At 44.5% G+C, this 26,185-nt stretch overlaps 2 protein-coding genes and 1 long non-coding RNA gene across 4 annotated transcripts; 2 read left to right on the plus strand and 1 right to left on the minus strand.

Annotated features, from left to right (window-relative positions):
- Positions 1-872: 872 nt before the first annotated feature.
- On the minus strand, positions 873-17,575 carry megf10 (multiple EGF-like-domains 10). 2 transcript variants are annotated; one of them, XM_068753314.1, is made up of 23 exons: positions 17,457-17,575; positions 16,061-16,162; positions 15,644-15,744; positions 13,728-13,820; positions 9,663-9,909; positions 9,333-9,453; positions 8,948-9,084; positions 8,408-8,620; positions 7,664-7,838; positions 7,304-7,424; positions 6,534-6,697; positions 6,321-6,423; positions 5,570-5,716; positions 5,316-5,450; positions 4,898-5,026; positions 4,634-4,762; positions 4,426-4,554; positions 3,975-4,109; positions 2,813-3,034; positions 2,282-2,379; positions 1,693-1,816; positions 1,130-1,336; positions 873-1,039 (listed from the first exon to the last, which is right to left on the minus strand). In XM_068753314.1, exons 1-23 carry the CDS (start codon positions 17,573-17,575, stop codon positions 873-875), a joined length of 3,318 nt encoding a protein of 1,105 aa, XP_068609415.1. The 2 variants fall into 2 exon arrangements, with proteins under 2 accessions (XP_068609415.1, XP_068609416.1); XM_068753315.1 differs by lacking the exons at positions 1,693-1,816; positions 2,282-2,379 and adding an exon at positions 1,404-1,437 and having other exon boundaries at positions 1,130-1,365; positions 2,813-3,028; positions 3,981-4,109; positions 17,457-17,491.
- Positions 15,501-18,236, plus strand: LOC137908891 (uncharacterized). The gene is made up of 3 exons (XR_011105970.1): positions 15,501-15,524; positions 15,652-15,749; positions 17,949-18,236. It is a non-coding gene; the product is annotated as an uncharacterized lncRNA (long non-coding RNA).
- A 2,542-nt stretch (positions 18,237-20,778) lies between these two features.
- Positions 20,779-23,681, plus strand: tescb (tescalcin b). Its single transcript, XM_068752916.1, has 8 exons — positions 20,779-20,941; positions 21,496-21,565; positions 21,764-21,844; positions 21,933-22,072; positions 22,156-22,217; positions 22,847-22,954; positions 23,025-23,072; positions 23,164-23,681. Exons 1-8 carry the CDS (start codon positions 20,878-20,880, stop codon positions 23,239-23,241), a joined length of 651 nt encoding a protein of 216 aa, XP_068609017.1. The 5' UTR covers positions 20,779-20,877; the 3' UTR covers positions 23,242-23,681.
- The last annotated feature ends 2,504 nt before the right edge of the window (positions 23,682-26,185 follow it).

Raw genomic sequence — 26,185 nt, forward strand, 5'->3', positions numbered from 1 at the left:
GCTTTGTAAAACACTGCTGAAACAAGTGGAATCATTTCTGAATCTTTTTGACAATGAATTAGAAAACAGCACAAAGACAATGTGTGTAACGTTGTCCCTGCACAGACTCATTCACAAGCAAAGACCCGGGATGGTCGCTATTTCATAAAAATGTGCAAATACCGTTAAATAAACCAACAGTTTAGGAATGTTTCTCAGTGTCCAAAGTAGCACGAGGCATGATATTAGTTCGGACAATGGTTGATGGGGCACGCCTATAAACATTAACAACATAATGTAAGACAGTCGAAACGCTCGGCTTTGTTTTTGCTCATTTAAAGTGTTTTCCTGAAACACAGTGAAAACTGACTTCCAGAGAACTTCACATTTCCGATTGTGGGTTCCGGTGTGGAATAGAGCTTCCAGCGCTTCCTGAACAACAATGGCTTCCTTCATTTGCTGCCATGTAGTGTCAAATAGCGTAACCATGCTGCATGCTTTGCCCCGTCTCAAACTTGCAGCAACTTCAAATCATGCTTTTAATGACACTCCATTCAACGACATTTCGTGTGTGTGTGTGTGTGTGTGTGCGCGCGCACTGATGTGTTGATATGCATACGACAATAAAGCGTTGTTGTTCTTCTTCATGCATAACAAAATAAATATTCCATATATCAACACAAATGAAGGGAACTATTTCTGTGTGATCTGACCTTCGCAATGTGTGGAATGATTTATAGCTGTGCTCACTAGCAGGTATAACATCATGAGGGAACGTATGTTGTGTGTCTGTGCTTGCTGCTGGAGCTTCCAGTGCTGGGGTGACAGACTTAAAGGATTGGAAAGAAACGTTAAACTTTAGAGACTGACAGCGATACGACGTCCTGAAGCAGCTATTCAGCGTCCAGCTCCGGATGGTCTGAGGACGGGCTTTCTCTGGCTGGCAGGAGGTCATAGTGGGAGGGGATGTGGCTGTTCTTTGGAAGATCGTACAGATCTTGGTCTAACTGTCCATGGCTGCTGGCGTCTTCTACTGACTGGATGGTTGCAACTGCCGGCTCTGAAATATCATAGGACGTGCAGAAATGGTATTATTATAAAGCAGACGGAGGGCGTGACCCCGGGCTGAAGGTTGCCTGAAGCTCCTCACCGACTTCGTAGACGTTGGGATTATTGGTCAGGCTGCTGTTGATCTCGGCATACGGAGAATCCCGTCTGGCCGGTGATTTCATCTCCACGTAGCCACACTCCGTGTTCTTGGCCGTCAGCTGAGGGGGGTCCTTTATGGTCGCGTAAGGGTTTTCAGAGCTGTTGAGGGAACAGGAGCTGGAATGGTAGCGTGTGCCATCCACCAGATCTGGGTAAGGCAGGGAACACGGCATTGAGCTGAGCAGCAGGGCATTTATTTATGGAATGCTAAAGACGTTCCAGTGCATCTCCTGTCAACTCCACAAGCTCCTGGTATGAAGGGACATTTATATAAGGAAGACTGAGCATGGTGGAATTAAAAATTATAAGAACGTCTGAGGGCAAGATTGGAAATTTGTTTTATTATTATTATTTTTAAACTTTTTCAGTAAATAGAAAATGTGGGATTGCAAAAAATCAAAATTCCAGTCAACCGTTCTCAGATAACAGCACAACTCCACCAACAAGCCGTGACGTCATCGTGGGCCGTTTACTGCAAACTGATGATTTTGTTCCATGCCTTACCGAGTTCATTGAAACAGTCCCGCTGTTTCCAGTCTCTAGGCAGTGTACCAGTGTGATCAGCTGGGGATGTCCTTTTTCTATGATCCACATTATTCAGGTTCATCAACAGCTGGCTGCTCTTTGCCTAAAAACAGTTCAGGGAAAAACACTTTTTAAACTAGAAAAGCATTCGGACAGCACCAACCTCCTCCAAGCAGCTCGTTCCCCTCCTAACTGGATCTATTCTACACCGTCCACATGGTGATCCAGATCATCATCAAAAGGTTCGAGATTGTTCTTGGTATCTTTACACACCAACCGTGAAAAGTCAAAGTGAATCAGAGTTGATCTCTGGTGAGTGAATTGAATGCATATGGATTGTTTTGTATCCAAATGGGAATCCGGATCACTCTCAAAATTTAATGGGATCTAAGTTAGACCATCTTCAGATTTCTTTTCATCAAGATCCATTAAGCAGTTATTCCGTAATCCTGCTAACAAACAGACAAACGCTGTCAAAAACAGAACCTCCTTGGCGGAGGTAAAAATTCATTTACTAAATCCATTACTGGGTCTTCTATTTAGCTACGTCTAGAATCCCTATTCTTACCTTTCCACATGAGCTCGCGCTGCACTGGGTCAAGGTGTGGTAGCTGGGATTGGAGAAATAATTGCTGTGGTGGCCCTCGCTGGTTCTTGGCTGAGAATCTGAAAAATGACAAAATGACAGAAACTCTAACTAGAATTTCTGATTCCACTGTGTGACACCTAAAGCATTCCAGCCTGACAGGAAACAGACTAAGCGTGGTGCTTCTTGTGTTGTTGATTTCCCGTTTCAGGTTATATGTTTGTTCTCAGTATACAACCAACGACCTTTCTTGTGGCTTGGATGCTTCCAATGTTGAGTCAAATGTAAAGAATGCAAACGTTTGATAAAATCAGTGGTAAATGAGGAGATTTTAGATTCTCAGGAAGCTTCTCTACGGCATGCAACTCAGCTCCACCAGCTCCACTGATGCGGTCTGAATATGTTAATTAAAAAATGGTTTGAACATTGTGTTTACTCCTTTATTTATGGAATATAACTGATTATGCTTCAGCTCTATTGACAGGTTATCACAATTGTAGAACTGCAATCTACCTGTGATGCTGTAATCTGCAGGGTCCCTTATAGCAGGACTATAGGTCACCGCTGGCATGCTGGTGTCTTTGCTCCTCGGCTTATTCCTGTAAATGACGAAGAGGAGGAGGATAAAGACCCCCAGACAAACCAGAACGATGATTCCTGTGATGGAGCCAATCTGGTAGGAGTCCATCTGCATGGTTGCACTGGTCAAAGTGCTGATGGTGCCCAGCACTGCAAAGAGAAGGAGTCGGAAATAAACGGGATTAAAAGACAGCAGTCGTTTGTTAGACCTCAATAATCATTACTCTGAAAGGAAGACTCTGATTGGATAACCAAAGAGTTTTCTCTCTAAGAACAAGCTATGTGAAAATTATTTCACATATTTTTCATGATACAACAAGTCATGAAAAAGACTCCCATGCTGCAAATACAATCTCTACAAACTAAGGTGTGGTGGAGGAGGCGGAGTTTATGATCTGTGGTCTGATGGTGAAGCAGGTATTTCAGCATCAGGGTGAACAGGTTGTAACTTGTGTGGGTGTTTTGTCTCCCAGCATCTAGTCTGGGTCTGTTTTCATCCCCGGTCGAAAGGCTTAGATTCTGTACAGGTGTCCTTAAATCACCGTAAAGTGGAGCTACAGTCAGTAAGACTGAGGACCGCCTCCAGTCTCCAGAGCCCCGCCCACACAGAAGCGTACCATGTTTGACCAGGTGAGCGCGGGGTGATGTGAGAATGATTGTCAACCTGCCTCTAACTGGTTCAGCTTCAGGGGTGGGAGGATCTTTGCAGACGGCATAAGGAGTACCGATTTGAGCTTTAATCTAGTTATAAGTGACTGTTGGGTCTGCAGTAATAACAGATAATTGGCTATTTTTTGTAATAATATATGCATTCCTGAAATGTATTGAGCAATCAGGAGATGCATTAGTGGGACAATAACTGTAAAAGTCATTAGGAACGAACGTTGGTGCGTCTGAGCTGTGCTGCATCATGTAAGTCATCACGGTATGACATTAGTTCTGCAGGAAAGTCTACATTTATTATGCTAGGATTCTGATGTTGCTGCTATTATTCATTCACATGGATCAATAAAGGAGGCGTCGTAGCAGAGACAGACCGAGTCTCTGTTTTAAACCTAAAGGAGACAAAAACTACGCTGATGACGTCACCATCCACCCTCACTTTGGTCACAGCGAGTTCCCTTCCAGCCTGGACTGCAGTAGCATGTTCCAGTCATGTGATCACACGTGGAGTTATTGATGCAGTCACAGACCTGGCGGCAGCCATAACCATACGACCTCGGAGGGCATTCTGGAAAAAAAAAAAACAGGAGTCATCTGGACGGAACCTTTCACATCAACACCGCCCGGAAATGATATGGCATTATTAGTAAATGGCATTCTGTCAGTCCTCCGGTGAGCTGCTAGGACCCTTCATTAACATCTATTAAAATCTCCTTTACATGGAAAACAATAATCCAAACAATGAAATGGACAGCTACTCATCAACTGGCCGAAATGCAAAAAACATGGAAGGTAGGAAGGAAGGAAGGAAAGGAAGAAACAAGGAACATAGAAAGAAAATAAGGAAGGAACAAATGAAGGAAGGAAGGGAGGAAGGAGCGTACTTTGCCCACAGTGCCGGCCCATGAAGCCGGTGCGACACGTGCACTGTCCAGAGATGTGCTCACAGTCCGCTCCATTCCTGCATGGACAGATCTGAGAACAGTCCTTCCCAAAGAAGCCTAAAGGACAGCCTATCAGGAGACACGTCAAGATGTCAGAGGTCAGTGTGTGAGCCTGCTGTGTGTGTGTGTGTTTGTGTGTCTGACCCACGCTGTGTGCAGTAAAGGCCCGTCCATCCGGGGGAGCACCTGCATTCTCCATCATAAGCGCTGCAGTAGGCTCCATTGTGACAGTTACAGGTGTGGATGCAGTTGGGCCCCCACTGACCAGGTGGGCATGCTGCAACACAGAGACAACCAAACATGACCGCTGGGTCATCACTAGCCAACTTAAGTGATCATGAGCCCTCCCACAAAACGTCATTTAGCAGCTGTCAGTGTAACGAACATAGAATGTGCAAACAATTAAACTGACGCTGGGAGCAGTCGCTGCCGATCCATCCTGGGTAGCACTGGCAGGAGCCATCGATGGGGTTGCAGGTTCCATTGTTGGTGCAGCTGCAGCTTCCTGCACAGCTCTTCCCAAAGAGCCCGCTGGGACACACTGCAGACAAGATGAGTGTTAGTCGGTTTCACCTGCTGACCTCGGCCCAAAGCGAAGTCACCTGGGCAGGAACTATGTGGAGCGAACTGTGAAGCACTTTCCATTGGCTTCATCGGAGCATCATGGGGTCCTTCGTGTGTACATATTTACGAGTTACTAAATTAAATGAATGCGTGATAAACGATGATAGAAGTAAGCCTTGGCTTGTATTTAGCGTGTCGTATTACTGCATGAATCATGAGGATAAAGTGAGAATGATTTTCTGAACACATCATGTGGGGTAACTCACCCTCGTTACACAGCGCCCCCCTGAAGCCGGGCAGACAGTCACACTGTCCTGTCATGTGGTGACATGGTCCATTACTGTGAACACACTGAGGACAGGCCTGACTGCAGCGATGTCCAAAGTATCCTGGAGAGCAGACTTCAGCAAACAGGAAAGAAACATTCAGAATGTTCACAGGAGGTACGCAGCAGGTACTTAGCAGGTACGCAGCGCGTACGCAGCTGGTACGCAGCAGGTGGTGCTGATGCAGGACTTACTCCTCTGACAGGTGGAGCCTCTGTATCCTGGAGCACACTCACAGGAGCCTTCATCTGGAGAGCAGGAGGCGCCATTCTTACAGTTACAGGAGAGGGAGCAGTTTGGACCCCAATGTCCTTCAGCACAGACACTGTCACAATGCATGCCTGCACACACACACACACACACACACACACACACACACACACGCACACACGCGCACTGAATTGACTCATTTACAAACTAGAAAATCACTCAGCGAGCACAAAGCTCCTCCAAGCTGCTCATTCCCCTCCTAATTGGATCTACACCGTCCACATGGTGATCCAGATCATTATCAAGGTTCTAAATTGTTCTTGGTATCTTTATACACCAACCATGAAAAGTAAAAGTGAATCATAGTTGAGGATGTGTATTTCAAACTGATTTTGTTAATCCATAAATGGGGTTTTAATGTTAAAATTAAATTTCCTATTTTTGTTTCTTTTTTGGATCCAGACAAAGTACCTGGATCGCTTTCAAAATTTATTGGGATCTAAGTTAGATCAAGACCCATTGTCAGATTTTGTTTTCATCAAGATCCATCCAGCAGTTTTTCCCAGTAATCCTGCTGCGAATTACTTTCTTTCATGACATAAAGTACTTCACCAAAATTGTAACTGTGGCCACAGGGGGGGGGGGCGAAAGCCTTCACTCTGCACAGCTTTTTCCTTTTCCCCCTTTGCTGAGAGAGATTTCTAAAAAAACAAAGACATTAGGATGAGCTCTTACCAGTCCAACCAGTCAGACAGTTGCAGTGGCCAGTAGCGTGGTGGCATCCGTCAGCGTGGCTGCAGTCGCATCGCTCTTTACAGTCCAGACCATAGGTACCGTCCTGAGGACAGACAGCACCATCAGAGAGATGATGTGTGTGTGTGGTTCATATATTTTGATGGACAGACATAACAGTGGTTATAACCTGCCCTCAAGCATCCATATCCTCACCTGGCAGCGCAGTTCACACCTGTCTCCTCTCCAACCTGGAGCGCAGGTGCAGCGGCCGTCGGATGCGTTGCATCCACCGCCGTTGCTGCACGTACAGGTGAGGTTGCAGCCCAGACCCCAGGTTCCACTGGGGCAGTAGATGGAGCAGTCCAGCCCGTACCACCCTGATTAAACAAGGCCAATGAGATTCAATCACAATTAGAAACCGAACCAGCGTCCAGTGTCATAAATAATATCAAGTTTAGCCCAGGGGCAGGGTCTGCTTGGTTGCTGGATCCTTTCAGTGGACTGGCCTGCAGCTGTTCTTGTTTTTTCGTTGACAGCCCCACCAACACCCGTCCCTTGTTCCCAGTTAGGGTCCCGTAAACACCTGTCCCTGCTGTCAGCGGGGCTTTTGTTTCCAGGCAGCACGCGACCCACGGGTCTCTAGCTGCTCCGGTCATCACTGGTGTTCCTGCACCCCCCCCCCCCCGTTACTCAAGCTCCACCAGTTGGCCGTTCAGTTGCCAGGATGCAGACCAGTTCTAGTCTGGTTCCAGTTCCAGTCTCACTGTCATTGTCTATGGACTTCCTGAATATGTGGTCTCGTCCCAGAGCGACTCCTCTGACACTAAATTAAACAAGTTCTCTTCATTTTTTACTGATATAACATTTCTATCATTGGTTATGACTTGATTTAATTCCACCTGTAAATAAGCAGAAACACCACCACTGTGCTGCCTCCTCCTCTTTCCCCTCCTCCTCCCCTCCTCCTCCCCTCCTCAGCTCACCTGGTTTACAGGTGCAGGATCCATCCACAGATGAACACTGAGCGCCGTTCCTACAGGTACATCTGGAGGAGCACTTGACTCCATGTGTTCCTGCTGGACAGGGGACCAAACAGCTGGGACCCTGGAGATGGTTAGAACCGAGAGTAGATCACATCACCATCACCATCATCATCAGTCGGAGCTGCACAGTTGGAGCTGGCTAGCTTTGGTTAGCATGGAGACTGGAAAGGTAAGCTGGAGCAACCGCTCGCATCCACGGATTGTCGTTATTGTTGTCGTTTTTTCCCACACATAGCGACTAAGCCTCATCAGTCAACATTGTGCGTGCCTATTTAAGGCTTAAAGTTACATTGGGTTTACCAGGAAGCCTGGAGCACAGACACACTCCCCGGTCATGCTGTGGCAATCGGCGCCGTTCTGGCACCGACACACCTGCTGGCAGGACTTCCCATAAAAGCCCGGGGTGCAGGTGTTATTGCAGTAGAGGCCAGACCATCCTGGCTGGCAGGTACACTCCCCTGTCATTGGATGGCAGCTGGCGGTGAAGAGAGCCACAAAGCAGAGTTTAAAAAACCTTAGTGTATCCAGTCATACTGCAGGTCTGCTCCAGCTTCTCCATGTGGTAACTCAGTACCTGTACTGTTATCAGGTAAAGGTGCTCCTATATTATAAACAACAGGTAGAGGTTTTCCCTTCCTGGTCGAAGACACACTTTAATATTGAATAGGTCTGATCCAACAGCAAAAAGCCGTCCATCTAGCGGTAACTGCTGGTTGTAAAGCTCTAACGGAGGCTTTTATAGCAGCGCACAAATACGCGGCATTCAAAATGGTGAATCGATATTCTTCATTCCATGTGAGCAGGATTATGATGCGCATCACAACTGGGCCGACGTGACACAGTGCTCCCACTGAGGAGGAGGAGGAGCAGCTGCTTGTGAAGCACCAGCTGCACCGACCTTACCGAACGTCCACCGTCGACGGATGGTCCGATATGAACCGTCATGAAAAATGCATTCTGGATCAGATCCAGAATGAGGTCTCAGGAGGATACACAAAACAATACATGAAACACTTCTTTCGTTGTCTTACTATTCCAGCATACCTGTGTGTATTCTGGACATAGCATGGACACTTCCCGACACACTGCAGGCCGTAGTGTCCTTCAGGACACAGTCGGACGTCGCATGTGTCCCCAGTGTGTCCCGGCTCACACAGACACATCCCAGTAGTGTGGAGGCATTTGCCGTTGTTCTTACAGAGACATGTCTTTGCACAGTCGGCGCCAAACGTCCCAAGTGGACATTCATGCTGGCACCTGTTCACAGCCGGAGACAGTAATAGTGATCAATCAAGTGAATGGGAAGGCATGTCCAAAAAATGTGACTACTTGCTCCCGCCCAACCTGGTTGGAGTGGCAGTGCTGAAGTTATTTCAGGTGAGTGTCACCTTGGTGTGGAGTTCAGAACAATTTGGAATGAAAGGTCGTGCAGTGATCCCTCGCTCTACCCTCGGTTTTCATAAATATTCAATATAAGTATGTATATATCTCGTATTGTTGCTGTTTTGCGGGGTTTTACGGGTTTTAAATGCTTTAAAAATGTGTAAAAATAAAATGAAAATGAAAATATAAAGGCGTTTTCACCGTTCTCCTGTGTATCCCGGGCTGCAGCGACACTGTCCAGTGGACGACACGCAGAAGCCATTGTTGTGACACTGACATTCCTGGAGACAGCTCTGTCCAAATCTTCCCTCTGGGCATGGCTGGCCGCACACTTCACCCTGCGTGCAAAGACAAAGCACACACACACACACACATCGGATGATGAAGCTGATGCGGCAGAGTTTATTATATTTCCTGACAGAATCTCAGTATGAAAAGCCCCCCCTCTGGTGCTGCTCCACCCGGGGTGAGACGCGCTGGTGTTCGCCATCTTAATGATCCTCCTTTCTGTTAGCACGTCTGATATATCTTCAGTATTTATAAGCAAATGTTAACTCGTGTCACTCAGATGGTCAAAGAGTTGTACCGTCCATCCAGCTGGACAGGAGCACGTCCCCGTCACGTGGTGACAGACTCCTCCGTTCTGACATGGACACCTCTCCTCACACTGCTGCCCATGTTTACCTGGAGGACACGTCTCTTCACAGCTGCCGGGAACAGAACGCAGGCTGCGGTTATGATCTGCTTGCATTCATCACATTATTAACAAATACAGTTCTTAACACTGAGATATTTCTTATTTCATGTTACACGTAGGTGCAACTCATGACCAATAAGCCTGAAATTAAAGCAGAAGTTAATCTCCCAAATAAAATATTGAAATGGTACAATTAGGATATGATTGTGTATAAATTACAAGACGCCGCTGTATCCTGGCGAGCAGTTGCATTCTCCCGTCACATGATGGCATGTGGCTCCATTATGGCATTGGCATGTCTGCTGGCATCCGTTGCCATAGGCGCCCGTTTCACAGCGGGTCTCGCAGCGCCAGCCTCTGAATCCGGGAGAGCAGATACAGGCGCCGGTGATTGGGTTGCACAACGCTCCGTTCTGGCACTGACATCTGCTGCTGCAGTGGGACCCCCAGTGGGTACTGTCACAAGCTGTGGGGAGGAAGAAGGAACAACATATTTATTACATGACTGTGTCAAACTCCATGAACATCGGTCAATAATCAACCGACACATTGAGGAGCAAATTTTGAAGCTCCATTTACTGCAATGCTAACATTTTTTTTTTTAAGTGATCCAGAATCCAGGAAACTTCTTCTAAATGTAATCGAGTACCAAGATTCGTCTGTAATTTTTTGAGTTATGTGGCCAACAGTCAGTCAGACAGATAAACGCCAGCGAACCTTTTGACATTCTGACGACTCTGTTAGTGCTGGTGTGGAGGAGCAATGACCTCCGTCACAGCAGGGGGGCAGCAGCGTAGAGTAAAATGAGAATAACATAAGCAAACTGATGAAACAATTATGGGATGCACATCTTCGGATCCACTGCAAAGCGTGTGTAACATTTGATTGAATCCTGCAAAATGCTTTTTTGGGACTGGGTGGACAGGCCACGCCCCCTCCATATATAACATGGTGACACACTCAGGTGGAGGTTACCTTCCCAGCATGCTGTTCTGTTTAAAGTCAGAACTGCTTTAAGGCGTACAGAGTAATGGTTCATGTCCCCTGCCTGAGGACTGAGGGGGCGGGGGGTTAAAAGGACCAGCGAATTAGACATACTAAGATGCTCATGTATGCCCCTCTGGATTCATGGTACATTTGTGAAACCTGACCTAGATTAAAGATGGGCTGAACTCTTAGACCCCGAGGCCAAAGGACCAAACATTCTCCTTTATTGGTCCAAAAAGAGTGGCTGGGGGAAAAAAAACTATGCCGATCTGGGGTGGGTCAAATTGGGGTCTAGGTCATAGTACAGAGTATCAGAAAATTGTGAACCAGCTTCTTCAAACCTCAGAACAGGAGAAATATTATCAGGAAATGAACGAGTTAAATATAAATGGGCAACATGAGCGACCAGCTGTTGGGAGCTGGCGCTAATCGCCCATTCTGGGGAGGGATTGGGATGTTTTCCATGTGTTAGGAGTTGATCCAGTGGACCGGGCATGGTGGACTCGTGGGAACAGACGGATTCACAGTGAGAGCTCTAGTGCATTCACACAATGGAACAATCTCACTCACTTCCTCAGCATGTCTTCTTCACTAAGGGGTTCCAAGGACCTCTGAATCATCACCGAGCCTCCTCCTGGGTCTAACTAGCACATTCTGAGTTGTGTTATTTATTATATTATTAAGCTACTACTTGGGGAACATTCAGCAGAAATCCTTTACATAATGTTAAAATAAGCCTGATTACATCATAGTGATATATGATATATCTCCATGTGTGACTCAAAGGAGCGAATCTAATTCTCGATGAAAACAAATCTGAAGATGTGTCTTTGTCTAACTTAGATCCTGTTACGTTTTGAGAGCGAGCCGGATACAAACAAAGCTGGATTTTCCCATTTACTTATAATGGAGGCTTTTAAAAAAAACAAACATATCTAGTAAAATATGCATTCAATTCACGCACCATAAATCACAGCCATAACGGGGTCCGATATGAACTATCATGAAAAACGTCTTCTGGATCTGATCCAGAATGAGGTCAGGAAAGAGTATTACATTTTAACATTAAACCCCAATTTATGGATTAAAAATCAGTTAAAAATACAACAAACCAAATTAATGACTTGAGTTACGAGCTCGGGCCAGGAAGGAATTATAGTATTATTGTATCGATAGACCATATCCATTTCCCTTATTGCTTCCATTTTAATTATTTAAATAACTCTTTTATTTGTGGGCTGGATCAGTCACATTACTGGCGTGTCTGATCACCTGTAGGCTGTAAGCAAAAGGCCGAAGAATATTTGTGTGGTCCAAACCATGAAAAGGCCGAGCATCCCTAGCATCCCGAACATCATGTGTTGTTATGATGTGTTTTAAATCACACGCCACAGCGCCCCAGGTCATTTCCGACCACGCAATTATTCATGCCCCCCCCCCTGAACCCAGCCTTCCTCCACTTTCTGTTCTTGGCCCCGATATTGATCCTGATATTTTGTCAGGGCTCACTGACCTGTAAAATCAGAGTCTCTGCTAGAAGACAGAAGATGATTAGAGCATCCGCGTGTTTTACTGAGAGATACCGTACTCGTTCCCAGTAAAACTAAAGAACATTTTGTCCAAATTCATCCAAAATAGGAAACAATGTTTTGACATTTTCAGCTTCCTCCACAGATTGTATCTGCCAGACATGACCAACAATATCAGCAGCTTTTCATCTTTTAATTAAAAGCCAGCTTTATTGTAACATGTACAAGGCATGCAAATAGATAATCGATTGTCCAATACCAATATCGAAGGTTTTCTTTTTACAATCTCCATATCTCCATGTGTTGAAGCAGTTTTGAAGGTTGAATATCATGTCAGGGTTAGATTTTCAAAATAAAACACGTGTCAAACTCTAATAATCGATACAATGGAAATTATATCAATTATTTATTCTTGCTGTGCGGCCCGGTAACAAATGCCTCATGGACTGGTACCGGGCCGCGGCCCGGTGGTTTGAGACCCCTGTTTAGAGTGTGTAAAGCAGCCCTGTGTGCATGCATACAGCTGTTTTGACCTTCCAGTTTGCTTGTTTCTGCATTCTTGGACACGCTGGACTATTTATGTCATTCAGCTGTTTCTGAGCGGTTCCGATCCATCTCCATCAGACCAAGTTTACTGCTTTGACTTTCTAGTTCCCCCTCAAAATGTGGTCGTGTTAGAAAATGGCTGTTTCTGTTATTGTTATTGCTGTCAACATGTGCCAGTTATTTAGATTATTTATCATTTTATTCAGTTTGTTAATCATTTTTATGAATATTAGTCGTAGTTTAGATGTATTTTTCAATCTAATGTGAGTATGATGTGATGTCCAATCAGTGTCCTATGTGATTGAGTACTTCTACTACTACTACTACTAAGTAAAAGATCACTCAAAGTATGTAACAATTATCAATGTAATTTTAAGGTTCAAGGTTCCTGTATTTGTAGTGGCTGAAGATGAGACGACCATAATCGTTTACAGAAGATGGATTAGACTACAACCCTAATAGGAAATAAACGATAGAAGTAACCAAATACCTGCATTAATCCAAACAAAAGAGTTAGACGGCGGGTCAGAGTTACACATATTGGGATTTAGATTGTGTGCCGGGAGGTGGGTGACGTTAGAACGATAATGAAAAACATCGGCGATCACCATGCAACCCCCCCAGCAAAACGAATCATGAAACGACACTGTGATGGTGAACAACAAACCCTAAAATGCATGAAAGGCTGATGACACCGGGACACAGCAAATATGTGTGCCTGAGGCAGCAAGTGCAGGCAGCATGAGTCTTCGTCTATCTCGAAACCAGCGCAGACCGGCTCAGCCCGGCTTACACACAATTTATATTATAAATAAAATAATAAAGACTCTCCATCTTTCTGGCCAGAATGAAGATTTGTCTCCCATGCCAGTGTCTATGCAGAAAAATCAACTGGACCCGCTAAAAAATAAAAGAAACAAACACTGAATTTGAATATTTGGTTTGAGCTGCAGCAGGATGATTTTACTCATCGATATATTTTTACATTGATTCCAGTCCAGACATACGCAGACTGATTTGTAAATCTGGATCATTTCTGGACCATTTCCAGATTGGTGTGTGTCTTTTGGTGACTGTCGTGTTTGTGCTGGACGGGGACATTTGTCGGTAAGACGACACCGCCGTCTGTTTTTGTGAGTTGTGTGTGCGTTCAAAGACAAGTCTCTCACACACACACACAAAGAGACGGCTTCTCATGGACAGCAGCAGCTGGAGGACTCACCACTGGAGCAGTTGGAGCCCCCCCAGCCCGGCTCACAGTGGCAGGTGTTGGGGGCCGTGCACTGGCCGTGAACGCAGCGCTCTGCACAATGAGCTGCAATGAACCAAAGGGAGATGGGGATCAGATGGGAAGCCCGGTAACCATACGAGGCCAAAAGCTCGAAGCTCTGGTTGGTTTTAGCACGTCTGTCTTCACAGATCACCTCCCGAGGCTGATCAATCAAAGCTTTCCACCAGCCAGCATCGTCCCGTTCACACAAACATGCATACCAGAGGAGCCAAGCTGGAAACCAGAGACGAATTAAAACACCAAAGATTAGATCGTTGATTGTGCTGATGGCTTTAATGGCGAATTCTACCTCTCGTACCGGTCTGAAGAAACATATTGATCCTCGCATGTCTGTCATTGTCTCTCTGTTTCTCTCTCTCTCAACCCAACTGGTCCATGCAGATGTGCATCCACTGTGAGTCTTAGGTTCCGTTCAAGGTTTCTGCCTGTTAAAGGGAAGTTTTTCCTTGCCTCTGTCTCCAAAGTTCTTGCTCTTGCGGGACAAGTTGGCTTCTGTCTGCTACCCCTGTAAAGTAACTTTGTCGTGATCTGGCTCCAGTAGATCCCGCGACCCAGATTTCGGATTAGCCAAGTCGTTGCCTGGGGTACTGCCGCCCCAAACAAAATGCCGTTGGTATCATGTACCAAATTCATTGTTAACGCAGTTTGACTTTGACCTCCGTCCGGATGCGTCTCCTCCCATCGAGCAGCATGTGATGAGGCTCACACAACAGAGCCTTGTATCACCAAAATAAACTCCTTCCTAAACTCCCCAGGCTAGTAATTATCACAGCGCGTGTTAGAGCAGTCTCCATCTTTACTAATGTGAGAAGATGCAACAACCTACTTCATGCATGTGACCAGAGGTACGGAGACTGTTTCTGGTCTGGTTCTCAGCCTTGAAGATGTTTTTTCTGCGCTCAACTCTAACTCTGCATGAAGCAGACACGTGTAAGTCTCTCTCTGTCATCACTGGCGGCTACTTGAATTTGATTGGGCGATAACAGCCTCCAAAGAACGGAGCCTTATTTGATGGCAAAAAAGAGAAGACGAATGCTTCCCATTGGAAAATGACGGCAGCCGTTCTCCTCGGCTCTTCATAGTTCACTTCCAGGATGTTTTTAAAAGACGAGGGGACGAACACAGAGGGAACCATAACTCTGTCCCAACTTCACAAGCATGTTGCTGCATCAAATTCTGAATGAGATTATAACACAGCTGGTCCTCTCTTAACGACGGCTCAGAGTTATGACGGGCTTTCTGACATTAAAAAGTATGTGTTTTACGATAAGAAATCGCTGTTGCGACAAGCGGAATGCACTGCAGCTGAGTTTTTTTTTTTACTCACTCGTTCATTTTCATGTACGCTTTATCCGCCTTCCAGGTCACGGGCTTTTCTACGGGCAAGAGGCGGGATATAAACCGGAAGCGTCGCCAGCGCTTCGTCAACGGGGGTTTCGTTTAACTCCGAAATCCTTCAGCGACAGGGTCTTCAGAATGTAACTCCGCCGGTAAGTGAGGACCAGCTGCATTTACGTCTCACACAGAGTCCAAATGTGTTGGCAAAGGACTCCGGTGCCAGACACGGACATACAGCGGTGCTGGACAAAATGATTCTCGTTCTACTTTGACATTCCCTTCCAATCTGAGGCCACTCACCACAAGACTGCTGCTCTCTTATCCGAATACCAAATAAATAGGCCTTCAAGTCTGATGATAGGACCACAGGATCAATCTTCAACCTTTGAGGTAGATTCTGATCAAGCATGCGATTAATGTTGACGAGGAGTAGGTTGGTCACCACCAATCAGAAGGTCTCGTGTTTGATCCGTGTGTGTGTGTGTGTGTGTGTGTTATTTGTTGCTCACGAGCACAGGTTTCTCCGTTCTGGTGGAAGCCTGGACAGCACTGGGACTTTCTCCGGTACATTGTCTTCTCTCCTCTGCGGTATGCGGTCCGGTAGCTCACCCTGAGGTCAGACATTTCAAGTAGATTCAGACACACAGTTCCTTTAGTATGTGCTCATTGCATCCCATCAACATGCGGAGCATAACGTAAAGAGTTTAGATTTTTTTAATCAGTGCTTTTTCTGTGTGTTTTCGGCCTTTTGGGCCCTGAAAATGGAAATATTTTGAAAACGTCACACGTTCTTGCCTGCAGGGTTGCTTTTAGTTTCAGATTTTACACTGTCAACTGTCTTGGGAAACAGACACGGCAAGAACGAGCTATGAAGCGCAATGAGACACACACACACACACACACCCGCTGGTATATGTGGTCCTCACCTGTGTTGGGTACACTTAAACCAGTTGAGGATGTCGGAGCAGCTGGTGTAGTAAATCTGGTCAAAGGGGTGGGCGTAGGACTCCTGGACCGTTACCGAGTAACTGAAAGGACAGCAAGACAGAGTCATCAGGACCACTACAGGGCTTCCACTCTCACCTCCACCTCCACTGTGGCCCGGCAGTTCCACGGCCTCCATTAGCTGGTGTTGTATAAAGACTGACTTTGTCTCAGGAAATTCAAAAAGACTTTGGTGGGAACTTATGACAACCTCGTGAACTGCTCTGATCACAGGCAGACATGTTTCACTTCAAGGAGGGCTGCAGCCTGAGGTTATTTTCAGAGTTAGATGTTGATACAAAATATATTTTGTTTTGTTCTGATCCGGTATTCTGATTTATGCTAGAAGGCTTGGAAATGTTGCCTTTTTTGTTTTCCGTGAGAGACATGACAAAACTAATAACATTCAACACTAACTCCAATATCATTGACAAAAAACCTCCATAGGACTTTTAAACTTAAATGCAATTTTTTTTTTCAATTTCAAATTTATTTTTAAAGTTCATTTACGCTAATTCAGTTTAAGCTAATTTAATGTGCTATATGCTTTGGCTGATGTATTTCTTTTAACTGTGTATGCTATGACCATTTATGGTAATGACCACTATGTTTTTACAGTATAATATTATAGTGAAAAGGTAAACTTCATATTTGTATTTGCATAGCATTTTCGTAACTTAGCTTCTCTGCACTGGCTCCCTTTAAAATTGAAAATAAGTACCGGTAAGCAATTTATCCAACAGCCCCTAAAGACTAGACTAAGGGCTTATGCTGAACGATTAATTCAGTCAAGCCTGGACTCAAAACAGACCAAAAGACCAAAGCCCCTTCATTCCGGCTGTCCAAGAAGAGGAGGATAAGGTTGCACCAAGCGTGGAACATAAAAGAGTGCTGGACGTTTGATGAGGATGTTGACGCGTTGCTGGAAGTAAGAATCAAAGGGGGACGAGACAAAAGCCGTGACATAGAGGGTCTCTGTAGGCGTTTCCTAAAAACGATGGCCAGTTTAGAATCCTCTACCCCGTCAGAGTTTGCAGCTTTGAGGACAGATGCTGCATGTTTTTGGTTTCCTACTCGGAGCAGCTCCCTCCTCTCTCGCTACCAGAACCTTCTGTCAAACACAGCTACTGCATGACTTTGTATTTCACCCGCTGCATATATGCAAGTATTCCTATGTCTCTTTATCCACTGTGTCATGGTGGCAACAGAAGAGGGGTAATCCAAAGTTCCCTCCCTCTGGTCAGCATGGCGGTTCAGCAACATGTCATTATGACGAGCAGCAATTAACCGGTCTGAACCTATGTGTTATAGTATTGACCCCTAAAAAGGATGACTGACCTCTCCCAGTGGCTGCAGACGTTGGGATCCTCCAGGTTGAGGGAGGATGCGATGCAAGGCAGTAAACAGGAGGCCACAGCCAATAGGATCGCTCTGTTGCAGCACGGTGACGCAGCCATGTCCGTCAGTGCTGCACCTTCCGGCAGGACAGGAGGAGACAAAGACCAGATTTAACTGTCTTCAGTTCAGATTAAAATGTGTGGACAAAATGCAACTTTAAGCCCACTGCTGTCCTCCGCTGTATGTTTCTACAGGGAACGTTAAAAAGAATAAGCTAAAGTAAATCCCTAGAAACGAGTTTAGGACACGCTGATGTGTCTGGCCTTCTTCCTTTGTGGTAAAGAAACAGCAGCTGCCTCTGGGCCGGTTTATGACACCAGCTGTCGGGTGAATCTGTGTCTTCTAGATAAATGCCTCTCTAAACTGTCGGCGACAGAAGAAGCTTGCGGTTCTCCGCTGGCTTGTGTGGCTGCTGACTTTGTGTCTGTGTAGGTGGAACCGGGACCAGCCGGACCAGTCCTCTCTGGTTTCACCAAGCAAAGAAAGGACACAGCTGCAGCCGCCGACGCCGAGACAACTGGTGGACAAACAAGTAAAACGCTGGGCGATACACGATCCCTAATGACCCGGATCAGGACGACCAGGAACTGAGACCTGCTGTCTCAGTCCTTCAGGGTCAAACTGGGACAGATATTCTTTTACAGTTCTTATTAGGGATGTCCCGATCAGTTTTTTTTTTTACCCCAAGTCATTTGATTTTGAACCGATACCGAGTCCCGATCCAATACTTCTTTAATACATAAAAAAAAAAAAAAAAGACAAGTGAAAAACGGATCCAGGATGTCCCTTATTTTTTTATTTTAATCATCTTATTTCAACATTTAACTCTTTAAATGTAAATCATTTTTGGAAATCATGGGTGTCCTGTCCTCCTGGCTAAAGAGGAGAGGGACCATCACAATGCTGCCAAGTAGAATCCCACAGGGAAGACCTTGTTGAATTCAACATTCCGTACAGATACAGCAGCGTGACGCGTGCCTTTTTCTCCTCAAACGCTTCCGGAGCGTCGTTAAAAGACGGGCGACGAACACAGAGGAGTTAAAAACACGTTACTGGTATCAGCCAAATGTTTCTGCATTTTGAAATGTTGCCTTTGTGCTATTTTCAGTCACAAATGGGGATTATATTTAAGTTGATTTAAAAGTTTAGTATTTTTAATGGACATTTTTGGGAAATTCTTGATTGAATTTCTGACAACAAACTTTAACACCGTTCACATTTATCATTGCGAATGTAATTGTTGGTGCAGCCAGACTGCCGTAATCACAGTGGAGTGCATGCTACTGGTTTTGTTTTGCTGAACATGCACACTCCTATCTACCTGTTGGAAGGTGCTCATTAGTTCTCAGGACACCACAACAGCCTGAGCTGCTCGCACTCCTCCCAAAGGTTACACTTCAATCCATGACAAGCACTTAAACTAGCATGAGATTCCGATTACTCATCTTGCACTTACTGGCACCAGTCGTTTCTTTCTGTACTTGAAAACATGTGACTTTCATTTTAAACATGATTTAGTATATTCAAATTACTTCCAAAAACTCCAACACATCATTTAAGACAATAAGTTAAGAGAGGCAGAGTTTTAGTTTATTCTATTTGATATATTTTGAAACAAAACTTTTAAACAGAACCACCATCACATTAAAACTATTTATTCCCGTTTGGATACAAAAAAATCAGGATTTTCCCATTTACTTATAGTTTTAAAAAAATTAGACATTGTAAAATATACATCCAATTCAGTCACCAAAACAATCACAGTCATAAAGGGGTCCGATAAGGTCAGTAAAAATATTACATTTTAACATTAAAACTCCATTTATGGATTAAAAATCAGTTAAAAATACACATCAACTCTGATTCACTTTTGCTTTGTGTAAAGATACCAAGAACAATCTAGAACCTGATCCAGATCACCATGGAGGGGTTTTCTAGTTGTTGTTTTTTCTGGATATTATCTCCTCTTTTATCAGATAATCAGACACTGCGGATGACTTCAATCCTTTACCTCATGTGAGATCCTGTCTCAGGTCTCCGGTCCGTCTGTTGCTGGTTCTGCTGATATATCCGACGATAAAAATAATAATAAAACTTTGTCCTCCTGAAAACTCAAGATGAAGTTACTGAACTCGTATCCATAGCAGTAAGTTCAGTGAGACTGAGGACCACAGAGCGGTCCCAACAACACCCAAAGGTGGGACCGCTCCCGTGACGTCATCGGCTTCTAAACCAATCACGGGCTGTCACCTTTGCGCACTTCAGCTGTGTTACTTTCACAGCAACATTTTACTCGTCCGACTTCTACTGACGTCCATGTGCGGATGACTGGCTCAATGGCGCCATCTATCGGAAGCAGTGCGTAAACGTCACGGGCGTTCTAGAGTAAGTATAATATTTGCTGTAAAGTTTATGGACATGCAGGTAAGAGACATCAAATACACTGTAGGAGCCATACAAGGTGCGTGGAGCGCCTTATCACTTTTGGTGGGGTCGGGACGGGGCCCCCGGCTCTGGGGCCCCGGGCAGACAGTCTGAATCCAGGTTAAGTGGTTCAATAAAAGGGCACAAATAATGAATATTATAACTTTAAATGCTTTATTTCATTTTCCGAGTTAAGGCTTTTAATTTAACGGTGACCTGCAGTGAACTCCTCCCGATGGCTGCTGCAGCAGTGAGTTCTTTTCGCTGCTGCCTGGAGGCTTTAATTCTTCACTAATGGCATAATTTGTAACTTGTGATATTTTTTTGCAGCAGTGTCTGGCTCTGCTCAGGAAGGTTCAAAGACACGTACGCTCAGTCAACAGAAATACAAGTCATTTGACCTCTGCAGGTCAAATTGCTCAGAAGAAAAACGTCATGAAAATATAACGAACTTCCCAACATTCCTGCAATTCCATCTAAGAGAACGCTCAGCCAATGGAAGGCGCGCCTGGAATAGACTGTTGGGACGTCCTAAAGGCCGAAAGAGTAAAACAACGCTCTAGAGGTTTTCTTGAAATGACGCGTCACACCTCATCCCGGCGGACTCGATGTTTGCCGCCTCTCCTCCGGCTCCTCGCGTTACCGGACACGGCTCTGAATAATGAATAAATCACGCAGCTGCCTGTTGTTCCTTTACGCGTGTCGTCATCGGGGCTCGGGTTGCGGAAGTATCCTGCGCTGCGTGGATGAGCCCAGCTCGGCGATCGCGCACGGACGACCGTAGCGATTCCGGTCTGTCACTGCAAAGAGTCGGGGGACGAAGATGGCCGATCCAGAAGCGTAATCAATTTTAGATCAGTTCCAACATCTTCGGATTATCTGTGTAAACCGGTGGGGGGGCTAATTCTGGGAAGGACAGGAAGCATCTTATTTGGGCATGGGCGCGCTCCAGTCCTCACCTGGTCATCCGGAATTCGGTGATCTGGCGGAAAAGACTGGCTGTGAGTTGGCATCTTTATTATCTGTAATGCCTTTAAGCACTTCTGCTTTAAAAGGAGGGCTGAAAGCAAACATCTGGATTATAATCTAGACCACCCGACTGTTGTATCATAGCAACACACGGTACTTTCTTATAATCTCATGTATGAGTGATTATAAAAACAGTCCAGGACGGTTAGGAAGAATAATTCAGGAGGAAAAATCCTGAATGAGTAATCTTACCTAATAAACACGCCGGGGATTGGATTTAATAAAGCATCAGTGGAGCTTCTTTTATTTCTGTATACCACAACAACAACAACAACAACAACATCCACCTGTAGCCAAAGAGGAGACAGGTGGAGGTGGTTGTCATGACAAAGACGTGTGTTTTCCATAAAGTTTGAATATCCAGGTGCCTTTAAAGCCTAAACTGGAGGCCTTAAAGGCACCCTGGACCCTAACCTGTTGATCCCAGTCAGGTGTCTCTTGGTCGGGCTTTTACGCCGACGACGCTGTGTATAACAATAACAACAATAACAACAATAACAATAAAGGTCGTCTCTCTCGTTTTCAGTTTCATTCGAGCAGATCGGAGTCTTGCACAAAAGATTCAAGCAGTTGAGCCACAACGGGGAAACTCTCCGGTAGGTCTGGTTTGTGTGACGTTTAAATCCAGACGTGTGAATCTTATCTAAATCTTCACATAACAAAATCAACGTCATGAAACGTGTTTAGAACTGAACCGGCCTAACAGGCTTTTGTCAACGCAAAGCTCTTAGTCGGTCGGCACCGTGTGCACGACGCACTTCCACTCCTTAAAGTCGTCTCCCAACTCTACGCAGAAGAGAACACTTGAATGAAATCCCGGATCTGGCGTGTAATCCCATTCGCTCGCAGATCATCGAGGCCTTCTTTGACCGAAGGTACGGCAGCGACTGTTTGCTCATGGGCAGCTGCCTTTAACGCTGCAGCTTTAAGTGTGACCATGTTGTGGGTTCCTCACCCCGACAGGAACCTCCATCAGAACGGTGAAGGCGTGATCGAGGAGATCGGCTTCGAGGAGTTCCTGGTGGTCATGTCCCATTTCCGGCCCCCGCCTGTCTACATGACAGCGGAGCAGCGCAACAGCGTCAGGAGGGAGAAACTGAGATGTGCGTTCGAAATCTAAAACAAATCACATCACCGCGTGCGCTGCACATCTGGATGTTACAACCCGCTGCGCCTTTCTCTGCAGTTCTGTTCAACATGCACGACACGGACAACGACGGGACGATCACCCTGGAGGAATACCGACACGTGAGCCTCCCGTCGCTTCTGTTTTAACATTTTTAAAAAAAAATCATCATTAAATCGGTCGAAATGCCCACGTTTAACCCTTCAAGTGGACAAAAATGTCATTTAGTCATTTGTAAATGTCTCTTTGTACTTATTAGTCTCTAAATCTCATGGAGTTCCACTAAGTCACGTTCAACATTTCAGGATTTTAACCCAGTTTGAACACATCTGGGTGCCGAAGGGTCAGGGGGTCAGATACAGGGTCAAATAATGGATTTTCATGCTGAAAATTGTGATTTACATGGATTACACAGTCAAACTAGAAAAGCATTCGGAGAGCATAAACCTCCACCAAGCGGCTCATTCCCCACCGAACTGGATTTACACCGTCCACATGGTGATCCGGATCATCATCAAAAGGTTCTAGATGGTTCTTGGTTTCGTTAAACCCGAACCATGAAAAAGTCTCCATTATAAGTAAATGGGGAAAAACCTGATTTCTTTTGTATCCAGACCAAGACCCATCTTCAGATTATTTTTTTCCAGTAACTTACCAAACGGCATCAGGAACAGAACCTTCTTGGCGAGGTAAAAATGGGTTTTCATGCTGAAAGTTGAGGCTTTGAAATTTTGATTCCACGCCTGTCCAGGTGGTGGAGGAGCTGTTGTCTCGCAGCGGGGCGTTGGGCAAGGAGACAGCCAAGAGCATCGCCGATGCCGCCATGTTGGAGGTGGCCGGTATTTCAATGGGTCACATGGTACGTCTACTGTCAGGACGCCATTAAGACGGTCGGCACATATTCAGTAACGTCATGCTTTCACACGCAGGAGCCAGACGAATTCTACGAGGGAATCACATTTGAGCATTTCCTCAAGGTTGGTACGCATCAGATGAAACTGATAAATAGAAAAGTTCTCATTTAAAAAGAATTTTAATTCATGTGTACAATCTTGTTGTTTTTTTTAGCTGCTGAGTGAATTTGATATTGAAGCCAGAATGAACATTCGCTTTTTGAATATGGATACAGCAACACTATGTAAGTGAAGCGTACACACTAAACTGATCTGACTTCGGATGCTTGGGTCTAAATAGTAAATGCCTTTTCTTCCTTACTCTTGTTTGAATAACTATGCAATGAAAACACGCATACTGCAGTTGTACCAATAAAGGCCTCGGCTTGTTAGTAGTTCACCATGCAGGACCCAGAACTCATGTACGGCTCTGCATGTAATTATAGATGCTTGAAGAACCTTTGAAAATGTAAATGCAATAACTTAAAAAAAAAAAAAAAATCAGGGATATAAATATGTTTTTTGGTAATAGTGATGCAACAGTCTGAAATGACCTTTGTTCATGGAACAGAATTGACGCTGTGCGCACAATCAAACTTACTACCGGTAAACTGATCTCACTTCAGTTTACGGCGAGGTTAAAAAAAAGGAAGTGGGAGTGCTGTCATGCAAAATTAAATGCCTACAAACCTACACAACAATTATGTGTGCATTCTTTGTTATCGGTAAAACAACTTTCATAACGCACTGATGAAAACATTACTGCAGTATGAAATCACTTTCCAATCTTTATATAAAAAAAAATATATATATACACTTAAACATAAACATAAAATACCTAAAACTAGTGTAATAATTCATTTTGGTTGGGGAATACGGAGCTGATCCAGAAAAATAAGAACGCAAATAAATGGAAGTGTTCAAAACAATCAAGTTTATTAAGGGAGAAAGTTAAACTTCTAAACACCAAATAAACTGACATGAACACAAAGGAATTACAAGAAGAAAGGCAGAATGTTTGGCAATCATTCCCATTGAACAAAACAGAGTGGAAACACAGACGAAATACACTTGGAGCGGAGACAATGGGAAACAGGTGGTGCAGGGAGGCGGAGCCAATCAACAGGTGGAAACAATCAGACGTGGCCGCAGAGAAAAGCATAAAAGAGGAAGAGGAGAGGAGGGTGTGTGATAAACTAACACGAAGAGGGAACAAAGAAGAATTAGAAACAGAGGAATGAAACCAGGACAGGGGAAACGAAAAGGCAAAAACAGATCACCGGAAAAAAAAACCTATTCAGAATCGATCTAAGAAAGTAACAAAAGCGAATTATAAAAAGTGAATTCAGTGTAGCGATTCGGAAACGATCTAAGAAAGTTATAAAAGTGAATTCAGTGTAGCGATTCAGAAACGATCTAAGAAAGTAACGAAAGTGAATTCAGTGTAGCGATTCAGAAACGATCTAAGAAACTAATAAAGGTGAATTCAGTGTAGCGATTTAGGTCGCTCAAGAGTGGCTGAGATTTGGGAGCGTTCATGCAGACCTTGTGCAGTTGAATAAATCTGCTGTTTATTCGCTGTGATGAAGACATGCTGAGCTTCTTCCTCCCCGGGTATCTTTACTTCTCTGTTCATACTTTTTGATGACTCCACTGTCAAAGGTTAACGACTAAAACACCAACTCGATTAAAACACTTGGATTCCGTGTTCCTCGACTTTAGTTTCTCTCTGCTGACAGATATTAGATCACGATTTTATAATAGTTCCTTTGACAGCCACGTGATAGGCTGTCTGAAATGTCCGTCGATAGGTTTTGACTGGTATTGTCATCAGTGTGTACTGCCATCTATTGGACAAATAATGTAAAGCATGCGAAATGTCGACGATGTTGCGCCTGGTTTCATTTTTCTTTTGTTACAGGTCATTCCAATAATGAAATGAAACGCAAGCTTGACACTGATTGTTCTGTTTTCTGTTTGTCACTGAGAGATTTGTCTCTTCATTTCACTTTCAATATTTCTGCCAAGGAGGTTTTGTTTTTGATACCGGTGTTTTTAGCAGGATAAAAGGAAAAACCTCTGGATGGATCTTGATGAAAAACAATCTTAAGATGTGTCCTGGTCTAACTTAGATCCCATTCAATTCACTCACCAAAAATCACAGTCACAAATTTCTTCTGGATCTGATCCAGAATGAAATCAGGAAAAGTATTAAAGTGTAACATTAAAACTCCATTTACAGATTCAAAAATACACATCAGTTAAAAATACACACTCTGGTTCAATTTTACTTTTCATGGTTGGTGTATAAAGATACCAAGAACAATTTAGAACCTTTTGGTGCTGATCCAGATCACCATGTGGACGGTGTAGATCCAGTTAGGAGGGGAACGAGCTGCTTGGGGGAGTGATATTATATTATAGTAGTATTAGAGAAAACAACACATGTCCCTGTTGATTATGACAGGGTTATGGGTACTTATGGAATTCCAAACAGGCGCTGGGTTAAATGTGGAGCTGTGGGATAAATTTGGTTTTCCCCATGCTGAACTTGTGCAGGCAGTAAAAATGAGTGAAAATCAATGAATAATGAATTACAGAATGGCTACTGACCTAAGATACTCTGAATGTGTGCTTTAAATATAGCAGAGGTATAACAAGGAACTTGAATCATGACCTAGAGTTAATCCCTCCCCCCCCCCCCCCCCATCTACTTCCAGTTTCCTGAGTACTTGTGATCTGAGGAAAGTTCAGTTGAGCAATACTTCGTTCTAAAAAAACAAAAACAAAAAAATATCTCTGTTTACATGCTGTGTAGTTTAAAAAAAAAAGGGCATTTCTGCAGAATTTCAACTTTTACATTTTCCAAACCCACCTTTCACACACACTTGCACCCTCGTCTGCATGAGGATTCAGAAGCACGTCGACACTTCCACGAGCCACACACACCCACACCTTGTGACCGGCCAGACAGTTTCATCAAATCTTTCCTATCTGATGCAGCGTTGTGTTGAACGCGTGCGTCATTCTGAGCTGATATCACAGAGTCAGCGTCTCAGCAGCTTCCTGATTTTCTTTTAACGCGTCTTAATGGACGGATTCTGTGGAGAATCCAGAAGACGATGCAACGAGTATGAAAACAATACCAAAAAAAAAAAAGATAATACAGAAGTAAATTGGCAACGATGTATTTTAAT

The sequence above is a fragment of the Brachionichthys hirsutus genome, chromosome 19 (genome assembly GCF_040956055.1).
Source record: "Brachionichthys hirsutus isolate HB-005 chromosome 19, CSIRO-AGI_Bhir_v1, whole genome shotgun sequence".
NCBI classification, from domain to species: domain Eukaryota; kingdom Metazoa; phylum Chordata; class Actinopteri; order Lophiiformes; family Brachionichthyidae; genus Brachionichthys; species Brachionichthys hirsutus.

Bases quoted from the DNA above. Each gene is read 5' to 3' on its own strand.
- megf10 (XM_068753314.1), bottom strand. From the start codon at position 17,575: ATGGCTGCGTCACCGTGCTGCAACAGAGCGATCCTATTGGCTGTGGCC. The intron at 15,745-16,060 runs GTGAGGACCACA...GTCTGACCTCAG, and splicing joins TTTAAGTGTACCCAACACAG to GGTGAGCTACCGGACCGCAT. The intron at 7,425-7,663 runs GTAAACCCAATG...AACCATCTCCAG, and splicing joins TCTGTGCTCCAGGCTTCCTG to GGTCCCAGCTGTTTGGTCCC.
- tescb (XM_068752916.1), top strand. From the start codon at position 20,878: ATGGGCGCGCTCCAGTCCTCACCTGGTCATCCGGAATTCGGTGATCTG. The intron at 20,942-21,495 runs GTGAGTTGGCAT...TCTCGTTTTCAG, and splicing joins TCTGGCGGAAAAGACTGGCT to TTTCATTCGAGCAGATCGGA. The intron at 22,218-22,846 runs GTGAGCCTCCCG...ACGCCTGTCCAG, and splicing joins CCCTGGAGGAATACCGACAC to GTGGTGGAGGAGCTGTTGTC.